General features: G+C 35.9%; 1 protein-coding gene across 4 annotated transcripts in view; it reads left to right on the top strand.

Moving 5' to 3' along the window:
• The window catches only part of SIPA1L2 (signal induced proliferation associated 1 like 2), a 124,080-nt gene that overhangs the window by 84,251 nt on the left and 23,155 nt on the right, over nt 1-16,674 (top strand). For all 4 annotated transcript variants that reach the window (XM_066546766.1, XM_066546765.1, XM_066546764.1 and 1 more), the window contains exons 11-15: nt 8,984-9,241; nt 12,850-12,933; nt 14,414-14,517; nt 14,736-14,839; nt 16,277-16,665. In XM_066546766.1, the coding sequence (XP_066402863.1) occupies nt 8,984-9,241; nt 12,850-12,933; nt 14,414-14,517; nt 14,736-14,839; nt 16,277-16,665 (939 nt within the window). The remainder of the gene's footprint in view (nt 1-8,983; nt 9,242-12,849; nt 12,934-14,413; nt 14,518-14,735; nt 14,840-16,276; nt 16,666-16,674) is intronic.

Genomic DNA, 16,674 nt, shown 5'->3' with positions numbered 1-16,674 from the left:
CAGAGCAGACAGAAAGCAGTTATAGATATTGCATGACAGGTCTGAGAATTTCAGTTGACAAATACGATTTTTGACTTTGTAAAATATATTAATGAATGAGGGAAAGGAGGAGAGGGCAGAAAGGGATAAATTATCAGAATTTTGTGGAAAAAAGATAGCCTATTACCACTTCTTACTAGTTAAAACCTGTGCAAATCCATCTCCCTGTCTACTGCTCAGTTGCTTCTCTTAGCCTTCTGCAGGTTCTAGTCACAGAAACAGAGAATAGCTGAGTTGGAAAGGACCTCTGCAAGTTCTTGACTGCAGCCCCATTGCTCAAAGCAAGGTCAGCCAGAGCAGACTGCTCATGGACAGGTTCACTGGGTTTTGTGTATCTCCAAGGAAGGAGATTCAAAGATTCAGTATTTCAATTTCGGTATGCAGTCGTCCTTTCAGTAAGAAAGTTTTTCTCTCTCCTTTAAAGGAATTCCCTGTACTTCAATTTTGCACCCTGCCTCCTGTGTTTTCACTGGATACAATTCTTAGTTTGTCATCTTTTTTCCCTAATCACCCCATTAGATATTTTGTACACATTGATAAAATCCCTCCTGAGCCTTTTCTTTCCCTGACTGAATGATACCAGCACTCTCAGTCTCTCCTTGTGTTTCAGATGCTCTTATCCCTTAATCGTCTTTGATCCTTTGCTGGACCTGCTCCATATGTTCATGTCTCTCTTATACTCTGGTATCAGGTTTACTCAGAAATTTTCAGGTAGTGTTTTTGGATGTAAAGCAGGAGTATTTGGAGAACTAAAATCTATTTCACCTTTGCTTGACAAGAAATGTCCCTGTCCATGGAGAGTCCATGCATGGATAGAATCAAGCCTCTGTGAGTGATTGCAAACATGCCTGTGATAAACATTTAAGGCAGCTGTGACAGCTTGTCCAGAGGGAACTGTTTGTATCAAGTAGCTGTAATAATTATCAAATAACACTCAAAGCAGACATACAGATATTCTTGTCGTATTTGGGGGTCCATCCATCCTTGACCCACGCATTAGAAGTGTCTAGGAGAATGATGGTTAAAAAGCAAAAGGCTTTACATCTATGTTCCAGTACTTACTGCTTTTGCTCACAGCTGGTTTTAGAGGTTTTCTGCTAGGAAATGATGCATTAGATTATCTGACATATGTAGGAAAGTACATTTGGAGGCTAAAGTAAGTCGCTTGAAAGTTTGACTTGTCCTACAAAGTATATATATGATCTTCTGGCAGTTGGGTAGGCTTTTCTTCTGTGTATTTCAAACTGTTTTCTCAGAGTACATACTGGTGATTTGTTCTTTTGTTTTTGGGGTGTTTTTTTTTTTTTAATTTAAATGCCATAATCTAGGGTTTCAAGTTCAGCCACTAAGATTTTGCCCACAGTGCATAGATATAAAAATACATTCATCTTTGTATAAAAAGGATGAGTTGCATTAAAAATTTATATACATTTGCAAAAATATAAATATAATTTAAGCAAAATTAAGCAAATTTAAGCAAAAACAATCCAGAGTTTCTTGAAAAAATCCAAATGTATCATATTATTAATGTCTTTCATTTTCTGGACTAATCAGCTGATTTCCACTTCTTGAAAGACTAGTTTCTGCTTAGCTTTGTCTGCTGGGTTTTATGAATACAAATCAATGAGGAATTTCTCTTTGAGTTGCTTACTAGCACTCATTTCTTGCTGGGATCAAATTCTGAAGTGAGTTTACACAGATTGGACATGAGTGCCATGGAGTGTCTTGGGAATTGTATCCTTCAAATGAAAATGGGTTTCAAGTGTTCAGGGGTGTTTCCAAAGCAGTCCCTTGGGAAAAAAAAAAAATCAGCCAAAGTGGAGATCTTTAATCAAGTTCTTGACTTGATTTTTTTTGTCTGTTAGCCTACCAACAAATAATCTTCAATCCATCATTTTAAAAGAAAACCAACAAGATGTAATTGTGCACCTACTGAGAAGAAACTATTAGCAATAAACTATTAACAAGGATTTTTTTTTGCAAACTGTCTTGTATTAATTTATTTCAGCATGAAAATAAACTATGTGAATGTTGAAGGTGCTTACAAAGAAATGTTACAGAGTGATTAGGAAATTACAGAGGAAAATTCTGCTCGATAAATGTCTTCCATTACTTAATGTAGATCCTTCTACTGAAGTCTTGACAGTAGTATATGCAAAAGCAATCATGGAATAAGGCCTTTCATTTACTATCCTGTAAAATTAATGAACTTGAGACAGAGCTCCTGCTGTTTTCAGTTTGCTCCAGCAATTAAATAATCATGCACAAATTAATGCAGAAATCAAAATTATTTGTGTGGCATCCGGCTGATATTTCGACGGAAAGAAGAAATTGCTATTTTAAACATAGATTCTTTAAATGACAAAGTGTTATTAAAACAAATATGTTGGTCATTGTTTTCAGATCTGAATAAGTATTCTTGTGTTATATTTGTTTCTGTGCTAGATCTGTCCCTTCAGATTTGTTGATTTGGGATTTTGTGCCTTTGAACAAGAGAATAATGATGTTCATTCTGATTTGCTTTCGCTGGTGGTGTTATGGTAGTGTTCAAGGACAGTATATCCTTAATCAGCCAAGTCCAATCAAGGAATTCAAGCACTTGTAAATCTATTTTAAACTATAGATTTTGCTAGATTCTTTTCTTCTACATTTTACCTATGTGTTTGTCTTAGTTCAACTACCATTTTATATAAAAAAAAAGAAACTGCTTGAGAGCCGATTAAGAAATAATTTCTAGGAAATTTAGAAAGCAAACAAAAATTTAAGCAAAATTTCCAGGGTTGCCTATAAACAGAAGCTGGAGAGCTGTAGGAGCAGTAGTTTCCTCTATTGGTCTGAATAAGTGAGAGACTCTTTTTCTGCTGTTGTAGGTCTGAAAATGGAAATACTTTAGTAACTATGACTGAAACTGCCTGTGGGCCATTTTTAAGTACTACTGCAATTCTTCTGAGGTTGTTTTATTCTTTTGAACCTTGCAAACTCCTTCTTACAAATGAAATAGATGTAATGACTTATTTTCCAGTCCTGGTGCTTGTTCCCCTTAAATGATTATGATTTCTTTAAAAGAATCATCTTTCTGAGGCTTTTTAAAAGTAACCGATAGCCAACAGATTATAGAAGGTTTAGAAAGTGCTTTTAGCAAGGGGAAGAGGCTGTGTGGTGGAATTCAATTATTGTCACAGGGGTGTTGGCCATAAGCTGCTGGGATAGTTCATAGGGCCTTCAGATTCTTAATATTTATTTACTTATTTAATAAATTAAGCCACCTGAGCTAGAAAGAAGCCAAGTCTAACATCACCTGAGGCAGGTTTAAGCAGCAAAACCTGAAACTCAATGTTTGGTTATAAAAGTAGAATTTGGATATACCAAACCTTTTAATTACCACCCCTGCTACTAATCTAAGAATAATGCAAATATCAGAAATGTCTAGATTCTGATGTTCTATAGAAGTAACTGAAAGAACTACCACTATGAAAATGTAATTATACTAAATGGAAGCTGTACTACTTACAAACGTTAATCCTTTCTACCCAACAAAAAAAATGTAGAAAATTCTTAACTGTGTTTCTCATACAAATAAAGTCTTTGATTTTTTTTTCTGACTGAGTTATGAATGAACTTATAGTAGAGATTAATTATAATTGCTGTTACAGTCAAGCAGAAAAAGAAATCCCTAAATGCCTGGCAAAGCACTGTTTGTCTCTATGGAGAGATGCAAAGAAAAGTTCCAGATTCTTTTTTCCCCTTTTTTTCTTTTCTTCTTCTCTCTACTCATGGAATCATATTAGAATCATAGAATATTGTGGGTTGGAAAGGACCTTAATGACCATCTAATGTCTGTCTTTATTTCTCATTTTCATGTAACAGTACAGATGTAGAGGCTCTTTAGGAGGCCTCTGAATTGCTTCTCAGCTCACCAACACAAAGGTTCTTTTTAAAACTGAATAGTAATAAAGATCAGAAGGATAATGAGTTGATCTTCAGGAAGGAGGTATTGGCAGCTTCAACTCTTTAGCTCCATGGAGGGACTGTCAGAGTCATCACTTCCCTTAAACCAAAGTGATAGGGTGGGCAGCAGGCCTGTCTGAGGTTGCTGTAAGCAATTTTATACATCTGTTGTGGTATGAAATTATTTAAATATAAAATTGATTTAGTTTTTAACATTTTTTGAATTATGTATGAACACTGTTAATAGGTTTCTGAGATGTCAGAACTTGGAATTTTTTTTCTTGACTTTTTGACCAAAATTCTCTTAGACCATTTCATTATTATGCAGTGTCTTGGACTTGTGCTGTGACTGATACAGGAGATCAGTGGAGTTGAAATATTACCTCCAGGAGGTACTTCACAGTGTCAGGGGAGGGAAAATCTATGTATGTCTTAACTAACTACATTCTGAGTCTCATCAAAACTAAGCAACTAAATTGTGCTTTTCAGTTAAATCTCTACAATTATATGAAATGCATCTGTGTTTTATTATGTGAATTTAATAGGTTGCACAATGAGTCCTCAGGCTCATTATGTCACTTTGGGCACTACCGTAGTGTGAGAACAAACATGCACTCTGACAGAAGTGATTGTTTTCAAAAACAAAGTTTGAGTTAGCAGACTGCAGTTATTGTACTGCTGGATAAAGGCTCTTTCTAGAGCAGGATTAGATGTTTGGTATTGAAAGTGTGATAGGAAGGGATAATTCATCAGCATAATAAACTGATGCACACCAATGATTCCTTCTCTATCCCTACATCTCCTTGCAATACATTGAACTGGAAGTTAAATTGTAACCAGGTATTCTGCTTATGTTAATACCCTAACAAATTCTTCATGCTTGAAATCTGCAGATACCTGGGGTCCAAATACTGAAGTTGTACCCAGTAGATGATTGTTCTAGGATTTTGCAGAAAAGAAGGCTCTTGTGTAGCTATCAAGGTGACAAGGTGCTGATTATGGTGCATGGAAGCTTCTATCTTTTCCGTGGAGATGGATATCTTATTACTTACCTAGACTCCCTGCCTAATGTAGGCCCTTCACAGGGCCTATTACAGAACTTTTATATGGAATCTGAAACTGATATTGAAAGGTTTGGCTAATGTAGTTTTAAAAATTTAATGGACTGCTTGATGATTCTTTCAGAACATAATGCTACTTGCAGGAACATTTGAATATTGCAGATTTTATAGTGGACTCTTAAATTTTATTATGTTGTCGTGACCTGCTAGCTGTATCATAGAGTCATGCTCTCTTTAATTGCAGAGTAGGTTTTATTAACCAAATTTTTAATAGGATAATTTGGCTCTTGAACCAAAGGTATTAGTAGGAATCTGTGCTTTATGTTGAAGCATTGATTTAATTAATACCAAACTATGGTGAAGGGCAGGAAGTGCTATAATTTCTGATGTGTGGTTACAATATGGTCACATTTGCTTGTTAAATTTCATGAGTCTGTTTTTCAAATGTTATATTGGATATAATTGTGAAAGACATTTGATATCCTATACTTTTTTTAACATAAGTTTAAGTATCTTTTTAAAACCATAAAATAGAGATATGTCTTTATGTATCCTTTAAAATGAATTTAAAAGAAATATATGATATGTAAATTGAAAAGCTATCATTCAATACCAGTGCCAATGTGTATTCTTGCACTGGTGGAATAAGTAACAAAATCATAAGTTAAAGTTAGATAAAGGTCAAATTACATATTTAAGAGGGAACTGCATTTATTTTTGTGGGGTTTTTTTCATGTAAGATAACTTACAGTTTGATCCATGGTAGGGAATGGAGGTGGGGATTGCAGGCATGAAGTAATTCCTTCTCTGTCTTCCTGATATAGGAGGCAGCTACAATTACAATTTTACCTATCTCAGTATGCTGCAGTATCTGTTCTTTAGGCAGTGCTTGTGAAGCAGTGAAGCATATTTTTTCATATAAATGTTGGAGTGATTGGTTTGATACTTTTAAATTAAGGTTTAAAAGCCTTATGTGACAAGCTATCTGAAACCATGGAAATTCTTTTTTGAACCAATTAAAACAGGCATTCTTGGGCTCTGTTTTGAATTCATAAGCAACACTGTTGAATTTTCATACTGATTTGAAACGAGGTTGTTTTATAAGCCTTTTTCTGCAGGAATTGTATCATCAATATTTTTTTTTTAAATTTGTAGGAAGAATATGTTTTCCTGATGCAAACAAACAGAAATGATAAGAAATTTTCAGTTCTTACTCATTGTGGGAAAGCTTATTGTTTACTATTTTTATAAAATGCTTTTGTTAATTAGTCACCAAGCTAAGTCAAACTAAACAGTAGTAACAGTCCCTTTTGCTTTTAAAACCCCTGGCTGTTTTACAGCATTTAGAGAACTTTATGGGGAGTATACACAAATGTATATATATCACAATACATGTTATAACTTCCTCAATTACCGAGATGAACTGTAAAATTGATATCTTATTAACAAAAGTTGGGGAGGGGTTGGTTTGTTTCAAATGCCTGAAGTCTATAGGAATGAAGAAGGGAGTGAAACAATACTAAGAAATAAGCAGAAGGGAGATTGAAATTTTTGCCTTCATAATTGTTCAACTCCTTCATCAAATAATGCAAAACTGTCTATATTTGGTCACATGAAAAGTTGTGCAGTGCACCAAACTAATATTAACCTAGCTGTGCCATTTCTGCATTCTTTGATTGGTTTGTTTTGTATGTAAAACTTCTTAGTTAAAAACAAAAAGAAAAAAAGAAAAAAAGGATCATGGTTACATTGCTGGAGGCTGTTGTCTCCTACACCTTCTTTCTTGCAGGCAGCGAATGAGGATGAAGGGAAGCATGATCTTGGAACATAAACAGTTGAAAATTACTCTGGAAAAATATATTCTGTATATGCTTCAGCAGTAGAAGAGTTTGCATAATTCTGTGCAATTAACTTGACCTTTTTTCATGGTGTTCCTCATTCTAAGAGCCCAACGTGTGATTCTCAGAAGCGTGAAAAAAGTTTTAAAAATCGATATATGTACTGAGGCAGTTTGAAGTGGTGTTCTGAATACCTATGGCATTTCAGGGTGGGGGGAAGGCTGGAGATATACCAAATTGACCCTTTGAAATGATGTGATAGTTTTATAACAGTGATTTCTCTGTAGCACCATTCCATGTCTGTGAGAAGAGATTATTAGAGTGGTTTTACCTCCTTAGAGAAGCTCAAACCAGAAAATCATTGCAAAATTTTGTGATGCCTCCAGTGTGTCCAGCTATGATTTGTGAGCAGAGGTTGGACATGTCAGATTTTATTGGTACATCTTAGAATGATATTTCTGATAAAAGAGTAACACTGAAAAACCAAGAATTCTGAGTTCTGCTTTGGAACATTCTAGCTCTTCAGCTCATCTTCATCAAGGTGTCTCCCACCCTATATTGGCCATTGATCTCCATTCTCAATACTTTCATCATCTATATTTTTAAGTTTTTTAACTTTTTCATGTGTTTGAGTGCCACCAGGGAGAGGGATTTAGTGCTACAGGATAAACTGGCCTATTTGCTACTAAAAATTCAGCAGAATGAAACATTTGGCTGGATCAGACCATGCATATACAGAGTATTTAAAATGGAATTTCTACTGTTGCTCATGGGTCTTCCCTTCAACAACCTTGAATAAGGCAGTTTGCTTTTTTGTCTAATATTTTTTCTTCTAATCTGTTTACCAGAATACAGATAACAAAAATATGCTTTGGGAGGGTTGATTCAGAAGCTTTAGTGCACAGTGATTTAATGTGTGAGAATTTATACAATTTACTTGCGCTGCACATTTCTGTTACATCATTTATGCCAAGATGTTTTCAGGATTAAGACTGTCAACTCTTTACACTCCATTGCACTTTCTCTAGGTGATTTTAATTTAGTTGCAAATGGTAAATGTTGAGTTTTTACCACAAGCAAAGCTTGATCAAGACTCAGCTAAGGAATGGAGCAGAACTGTAGTTGAGACAGAGGAGCAAATTTCCACTGTTTCTTACTTAAACTTAATGTATTGCTTTGGAAGTATTTAGGGTGTTCTCTTCATAGATATTGATTTAGTACACACTGCCTATCAGAAAAATGGAGATGGAATGTTGAGATTATGAAAAACCTCCAGTGACAATCAGTGTTGACTTAAAGGGTGTGTGAAGCTTCTATTAACCAATTTCTGAAACATTAACACTTAATTATTGAGTGCAGTCTGAGTCTACAGCAAATATCCCAAAGGCACACTGATCTTTTGTGGAACACTACCAGTACTTTTACCTGGTTTTACACTATCTGTGAATACTTTTAGTATTTAACCACACTGCAAACTTCAGGCAGAGGAGGTAAGGCAGACTGTTTCTGATCTGTCTCTTCCTTCCACTTCCCCATTTATCATCCAGGCTTACAAATACCTGGGAAAAGAGACATTAGAAATTACACTTTGAAAACACAGGGAAAAATATTTAGGTACCAATTAATCATTTGCATTGTAGTCTATGCACTCTGTCATTTGGTGGGCACAAGGTGAGATTCTAAAGGAGAGATTGCAACCCCACCAAGAAATGTTTAGCTTGCTGCAAAGCAACACACCTATTTCTGAAATTATACAGAAAAACTTGATACTTTATGACTTCTAAATACCTTGTCTCTAAAAGTTTTTATTATGTAAAATTCCAGCTGCAGATCAATTTATAAAAATTTAATATGTTCCCCATTTTGAAGGATGAAGAGACAGTTCAAAGATCTTTGAGCACATGACAGCAAATCTTTTATTTTGAAATGTTTTCTACCTGCTTGGCCTGACATTTTTGAAGTGTTCAAAGTACAATGCTGCATGAATACCTTTGGGCACCTGAAATCAAAATATGTATATAATTCTGACCGTGAATGCAAGATTCCTCTCTCTGTTCCGTCTTATGAGTCTGATGAGCATTTTCCTTTGTCCCACAGGGGTTGTTCAGAACTTTGTCGTATACCCATGGTGGAATACAAACTTGACAGTGAAGGCACCCCATGTGAGTATAAAACCCCTTTCAGAAGGAATACCACTTGGCATCGGGTGCCGACTCCCGCTGGGCAGCCTCTCTCTCGTGCCTCTCCAATCCTAGGAACATCTGACAGACTGCAGTGCCAGCAGCTTCTCCAGCAGGCTCAGACAGCCATTCCTCGTAGCACTTCCTTTGATAGAAAGCTGCCAGATGGTGCAAGGTAATGCTCTCTCTGGTTAATGCCTGTCACCTTCCTAATGGTATTAATTTTGAAATCTCTGCTTTCTAGAACTTTGGTGTCTTCTTTTTTAAACCTTATTTTACTGAGTTTTGGCATATTTTTAATTCTGAGGTTATATTAAGTATCATTCACTGGACCAGTCTGCTTGAAACAAGTGGCTTTTGGTGTTTGTGTTGGAAGTTGGCTGTACCGAGGATCCTACTGCTGAGGACAGCTGACCTTTCCCTTTAGTCCCAAATCAGTGAAGTGGGAAACTGCCTTATAACTTTTGAATCTTAATAATGCCCTGTTCCCCACCTTTTGGAAGACTATTTAAACAAATAGTGTAAATTTAAACAAATGAGTGTAAATAAAATGAACTCATTCCTTTAAAAATTAATTATTTAATCTCGTTACCAAGGTATTGGCATAGTTTCAAAGGGTTCTGTAACTCATTACCAGCCCTTATGCTTTGCTTTGCTTTTAATTAAACAAAGCAGAGCTTGTGATTTGAATATGTAACACCTCATAGATGATGGGATGGTGTTCTTAAATGTTAGCTCTGTTCTAATTTAATCATGATTCTTCGTAAGCTGAAACTTCATTTTTAAAGATAAAAATTTGCAAATACATTTGACCTTTGAATTATTTAGGAAAACCATATGTCTTGAGCAGAACTGTGTCCTTTATTGTTTGTAATTATTTCAGCTTATGCCTTTATGGGGTGATGTAATTTTAATTTCCAAGGAAATAATTATTGCATGTTGAAAATATCTGAATGATACAAAAATCTGAAATGCTTAATACTAGTCTTAAATGGGTTTAAAACAATTCTAGATGAAATTGTTAAATGCCACTATTGCTACATTGGCTACCTTATTTAGTAGAAAAGAATTAATGACTTTTTACATTGAAATGTACAGAAGTAATAGTAGTATGTATTTGAAAATAAGTCTCATTTATTGTCTGGGGAAGGAAGACTCCCAGTTGTGACTATTTGATTATTTGTGTTCTCCTTCTCCTCTACCCCCATCTTTATCCCCTGAAAAATTGAGAGGTGCATTTCTGTAAGCATTTAAATACCATTATGGAACTTAACCTTCACCTAAATATCTTGTTAATTAAATTCTTGATAACATCTAACATAAGAGGACAATGTATCAAAGGTCTAGAAATACCTCATCATTTATGAAACTTTATTAAGCATACTGTATACTGATACAGAAAAGAAATGAAAGCTTTCTAACATGCTACTCAATTCCAAAAAGACTTCACAAATATAAGCTGCGCTTCTCATAACACTCAGCAAAGCATGTGAAAAAATGCTTAGATTGAGTCTATTCTTGTCATGAAGAAATTTCTGTATCTTTTAAGCAAAACAATAGCAGAAGTGGTATTCTGGGGAAGACGTGATTCAGAGTATAAATAATGAAAAGAGAGGAAAATTATGGATTCTGGCTTGTAGGTCATGAAGCATGTAAAGAAAGGTGCCTTACTGGCAAAGTCTTTCCACATGGGAAGAGGCATATGATGATTTGGCAGAGAGATGAGCTTAAAACAGAAGAGTTTGAAGTAAGGTGCATTAGTACTTATTAGTAGTCCTGCAAGCGTGAAAGTGTACTCAGGCTAGGAAAATGATGAAGAGATTTTAGAGGGTCAAAGACCCAGTATTGGTTAAAGAGTGCAAGCAGGGAGAAGCGGGTTGATAAAACAGGGAAGATTTAACAGCAGATCTGAAAATAAGCTAAGGGTGAAGTCAGCAATAAAATTGTTTGGTTTAGAAATAAAAAGAGGAAGAAGCAGAAGAAATGTGGACTAGATACAATAAGAGACTTAAGCAGCAAAAATTCAACTGCTGTGACATATAATACTTAGGTGCCCACTCCTTGGAGGGAAATTAGAGACTGAGAGCTGAATGATTATGCTCCTAATACAATTCCTGAGAATTAAGTGCTTTGAGAAGGCAGTCCAAGTATTTTGGTGTTGTTCAAGGAGTTTCCTCTACTTAGAAATACAAGGTTATCCTTAAGCTCTTCTGTTTTTGCAAAGTGGCTAATTCTGTGACAGCTACTCATAGCATGTGCCTAAGTGAAGCTTTAGGTGAACTCACTCTTCTGATTTTTGCGCCAAGAAGCCTCTGTGTGCTTTAATCCCTGAGTCACACTTGTTGACGATGCATCCTATCACCTGGAGTCTGGAATCCATTCCTGAGAGTAGATGGTTGTAATTTTTGTGTGAAGGAACTGTGTGAGGCAGTCATTGATGGGATTTCTGTGGTTCTCCTTTTGTGGCCACTCATTGTTTACGAAGCTAAGGGCTTCACACTTGTCCAGCAAATGGGAAGTAGACATGTTTTGTTCAGCCGTGGAACAGCACAAAGCAATATCCTGGCTTTGAGGACAATGTCCTAAACATCAGCCTGGAGGGTGGAAACACATGAGATCATAATTTATCCATTCCTTAATACTGGGTCACTTAATCTTTGCACAAAATGCATAATTCTTGGTGGTAATTACAAATTCATGGAACTGAATTAAGCTGGAGCCTATTGACTACTTCACTTAATTGAGAGACGTTCTGTCCTGTCAATACTTCTCAGAGAAAGATATGCTGAAAAATAAGGTACTACACTATTGTACAGTGGCTATTAGACAAAATGTAACACCTAATGTCTTTAAAAAGCAAAATATAATAGCTACTGTCTTTAAAATTTTCAAGCTGAGCAGTAATGTTGCTTATTAAAAGGTCACATTCTTGGGAAAGTATTTTGCATAAAGAAAAAAAACACCTCTTCATTTCCTCCCTGAGTACATACATTCGTTTCTACGTGAAAAAGAAAAGAGGGGAGAGAAAAGAAAAAAAGATAAACACAGGGAATTGAATTCAAGATAATGTCAAGATAATTGAAGGAAATTGTATTGTAGTTATGGAATGATTTGCACAGAAGTGAAGGAATGGATGTGATCAAATCCAAATTTAAGCATTAAATTTCAACTGTCTGGTAATCTAACAAAACTACTTAGAGACATTGTTAAGACATGAGGCTTAAAAGTTTAAATAATTAAGTACAAAATAATACCCTTCAAGAAATTTTTTTTTGTTGCTTTTCTATGTCAAAGGATTAATAAAATAAAATTTTTAAAAGTATTAGAATTGCCTCTTCCAATTTTACTAGCTTTAAAATTGGAATAAGTGCCAAGGAACTAACAATCATTTCTGATCCACTATGAGAGCTTCCCACACATGAATTTAGAGACCTAATCCAGCTGCTCTGACTCCTAAGTAATCCCACTTATTCAGAACTAAAGCCAGATCTAGAGAAAATAGGATTTGGCACTTAGTCTTTCTCTTTTTGTGCCTTTTTATATATTCAGTTTGAAACATTTTATTTGTGAATAAATACTACACTTTCAAAATTCTTGTTAAAGTTTTATGAAACTGAGATAAGCCTTTTAAATTCCCCAGATTGATGCAACTAATTGTTCGTAATGCATCTGTATTATTTATGAAAATGATTGTATTTGATAAAAAAAGCACAGCCCAGTTCAAATCTGAAACACCAAAAATACCTCAGTGCACTGTTAATGACTCCAAAATCAACATTACAGAAGTTCTCCAAGCAACCAGTCCTCATCCAGTGACCCAGGGCCCAGCGGGAGCAGCCACTGGAGACAGCAAGTGGGATATGACGGGTATTGTTGATTTTTGAAAACTTTTATTTAAATCTTGCAAGAGCTCCTATGCATCTTCTTTCTTAAGCAAAATTTGTATGGGTCTTCTAGACGTATTTTTTTTCCAACACTGTTAGTATCTTTTAAGATGTAGAGGTTTACTGATTTTTGATGTAAGATGCATGCAACTGCAATTTTAAAGTCATCCTAATTTATCTCTTTAGGATCATATTTTTAAATTCAGGTAAATGAGAAATGGTTCTTAGATGTATTTTCCCTGTAAAAGGCCAGAAATCAGCTAGTTACTCAGAACTAGAATAAAATAATAATACTTCCTCCTCCTGCCTCAGGAGGAAGGTGTTTGACTAAATAAAAAAAATCTTTATGGTCTTCAAAGGTTTTGTTTTCTGCTATGTTTTTTTTGTGACACCCATTCCCTAGCATATGTCCTCAAAAAAGTAGGAATTTCAGAGGTTTTTTCTTTCTAAAAGGATGTGCATAGATGGTCTGTTTGCATCCCTATTAATCCCTTGGTACTGAAATTTCAGAAGTTAGCTGTCTGTATATAAAAGACCACCCCAATATAACTCATCTCATAAGAATATTATGTGAGACATCTGTTCTAAACTAGTTTAAATTTATGACTTTGTTGTGTATATACAGCTACTGAAAACACTCCTGTTATAAAATATTGAGCTATGGCAGTATCTACAATAGAGTAATATAAAAGCATTCCAGACTTGCCAAGTGGCTTTCAGAAGCTACTTTTCAGAGAAAAAAATGTGAATATTGAAAGCATCAGCTTCGCTCCTTGAAGCTTATTAATGCTTTGGCATGATTGATTGTGGATAAGATATTCCATGTAGCAGATATATTTGCTGTATCTTGTAGACTCTTCAAGGAATTTCACATAACTCAGTGAAATCTCTGGCAGCTAAATAGATGGTAATAATTCAAATAAAACTGTAGCTCTTTTTTTTTTTTTTTTGACAGTCAGCTCATCAAAATGCAGCTTGTGCCATTTTTTTCCCAGCACAGTTATTTCTAATAAAAATCTAGGTTTTAGTTTGTTGCTTTGTGAAATGTTTAAACTTTTGCAGTGTAATACAAAGCAGTGGATCTAGCACTAACTTAAATATCCTCAGTGTGAAACCCTGCAAAACTACGATTACTTTCTGTGGGGCTTGTGTCACAAGGAGTTTAAGCATATATTACCATTACCATTACTGCAAAAGCTTTTAGGTTTATAGCCCCAAGAATACATTTCTTCTTAAAGTTCAGTGTCTTCTTGGCATGTTCACACTTCAGATACAGCAGTGTGCTTTTGAAAAAATGGCATCTAAATATTTCTATGCAGTGTTTGGAAATGTTTGGGAATTATGATTATTATTAAAAGTCACAAAATACTTGCTTTTAAGCGTAAAAAGTGGTGTAGGTCATCATGTAGCTAATCTTACAGGATAAAAACCTTAACAGCTTAATTTTCTGCTTACATTAAAAGATGCCAGTCCCCTTTGCTCCATGAACATCACCAAGGTTCAGGCTCACTGGAGTGTGAAGGAGGCAGAGAACGAGAGGAAACTCTGGAAGGAACTAGACATTCTGGTAATAAAACCCACTGTATCTTTCCAGTACGTGTTCTTTGCAATGCAGTGCCTGTTGAAATGCAGCCACCTCCCCTTGTGGAGGCTTGACTCACACAGAATGTGTGATGTGGCAGTAAAAGTTACTACATTCTGCAAAGATACCTGTGTCTGATTGCAGAATGTGCAGGTTTGAAAGCTGATGCTGAGTGGTGTGCCTTTCCCCATTATTTTTGGCAGAAGCCAAGTGGCATGCACCATCAACCAAAGTCCTGAGCTCCTACAAAGAGCGAGCTTTACAGAAGGAAGGCAGTGGCAAGGAGTCGCCAAACAAGCTTTCACATGTAAGTCTTTTCCTTGGGTCATTCAGAACTCTAAAAACAAACAAACCCCAAAACAGCAACAACAAAAAACTACTCTGGACTTACAGAAATAAATCTTAAAAATACATTTTATAAATTTATAGTAATTTATAAAGACCACTGTGTGTTTTGGGAGGCAAACATTATGCTCATGTGGGTTGAATGTAATACGCTTAATCTTTGTTTACAAACTCAGAATTCCAAGAGAGCTTGGATCTGGGGCATTGAGTAGATAAAACTAGTATGGTCTCTACTCAGCTGTGAATTTATAGCTTCATTTATACTGTCTTGTTTAGTATGTGGAGTATTTAATTACCCTTTAAAAGAAAATAAAATTATATTATATTTATGAAAAGCAGTAGCTTTTCATCTTATGTGAAATACCCATGGAATGTAATTATCAATAAGCACTATAAAAATGTAACTTGTGTGCTGGGAATGCTGAACAGATTTTCTAGTCTACCTTGTTTAGTAGCTTGTCTTCAGTAACGACCAAATCCTCAACAGCCTAGTGATGGAAAGTACATAATGTTTGTTACCTGGAAAATCCCCGCTATATGTAGTAGGAGTCTGTACACTGTAAACTTACATTTTATGTGTGAGCAACAGCATGTCCTAGCATCTGCTAGGGGAAGGATCTCATGAAAAAGTTAGTCACCCTTCCCATTTATATCCTACCCAAAAGAAGCCCATTTGCCCTAGTAGAAGTCCATCTGCCTTTATTCTGGCTACTGTCACAGACATAAGTTAATCCAACTCTCTGTAAAATTTGTTTTAAAAGGTAAATAACAAAACCCCTGGACTTTATAGGCATAAAAGTCTGACATAATTATTCCACTTCAATAGCCATGCTTAGTTTAGGGCCTTATAACTTGAGTTACTTTCATCTGGTACACATACATCACAATTGGCTTCAATTTAACTAGCCACACATCCAATTGGATTTGATCCAATGAGCTGCATATTTCAGCCACACTGAGAAAAAGCCAACAATAATTCAGTCTTTGGTGATTTTCAGATTTGCAGTAGAGCTTGTTTAAACAAATAATTACTAAGACTTCTAGCTTTAACAAATGCTTATTTTAACTGTTCAGAAATGCAATTTTATGGATGTTAAGCAGCTCCTATAATCAGAAAATTCAATTCTGATTTTAAGATTTGTGATAGAAGATGGAACTAGAGCCTTTTTATTTGCAGTGACATCAACCTTTAATGTGTCTAGCCAGCTGTGCAATTCATTTCACAGAAACGGGTGGTATAATTGGCTCTTTTCATACTTTGCAGTTATATGATAGCATACTGTAAAAAAAATAATAAAATGGTCTTTGAATAGCACAAATGCCGTCATTTATATGAAAATAGATCTCTTACTATTTAATTTGAGGGGGATGTCTTTTGGTTTGTTTTCTTGTTGTTAAGATTGGGGACAAAAGCTGTTCCAGCCACTCCAGCAGCAACACCTTATCCAGCAACACATCCAGCAACAGCGATGAGAAGCACTTTGGTTCTGGAGACCTGATGGATCCCGAGCTGCTTGGATTGACGTACATAAAGGGAGCTTCCACGGACAGCGGGATCGATACGGCGCCCTGCATGCCGGCGCCGCTGCTGGCCCCGCTGCACCTGGCCGGCAGCAGGTCCACAGTGCACTGCCACACGGAGCAGTGGCCGGAGCCTTCGGAGCCTCCTGGGCCCGACGAGGACCCAGCTAAGATCTACGCTGTCCATGGCTACGCCTCTGCTATCTCGGCCAGCCACACGGCTGAGGGCAGCATGGGAGACCTGAGCGAAATCTCCTCTCATTCCAGGTGTGTGTT

This window comes from Molothrus aeneus, chromosome 3 (genome assembly GCF_037042795.1).
Source record: "Molothrus aeneus isolate 106 chromosome 3, BPBGC_Maene_1.0, whole genome shotgun sequence".
Classification (NCBI taxonomy): Eukaryota; Metazoa; Chordata; class Aves; order Passeriformes; family Icteridae; genus Molothrus; species Molothrus aeneus.
This window is presented reverse-complemented; position numbering and strand designations above follow the sequence as displayed.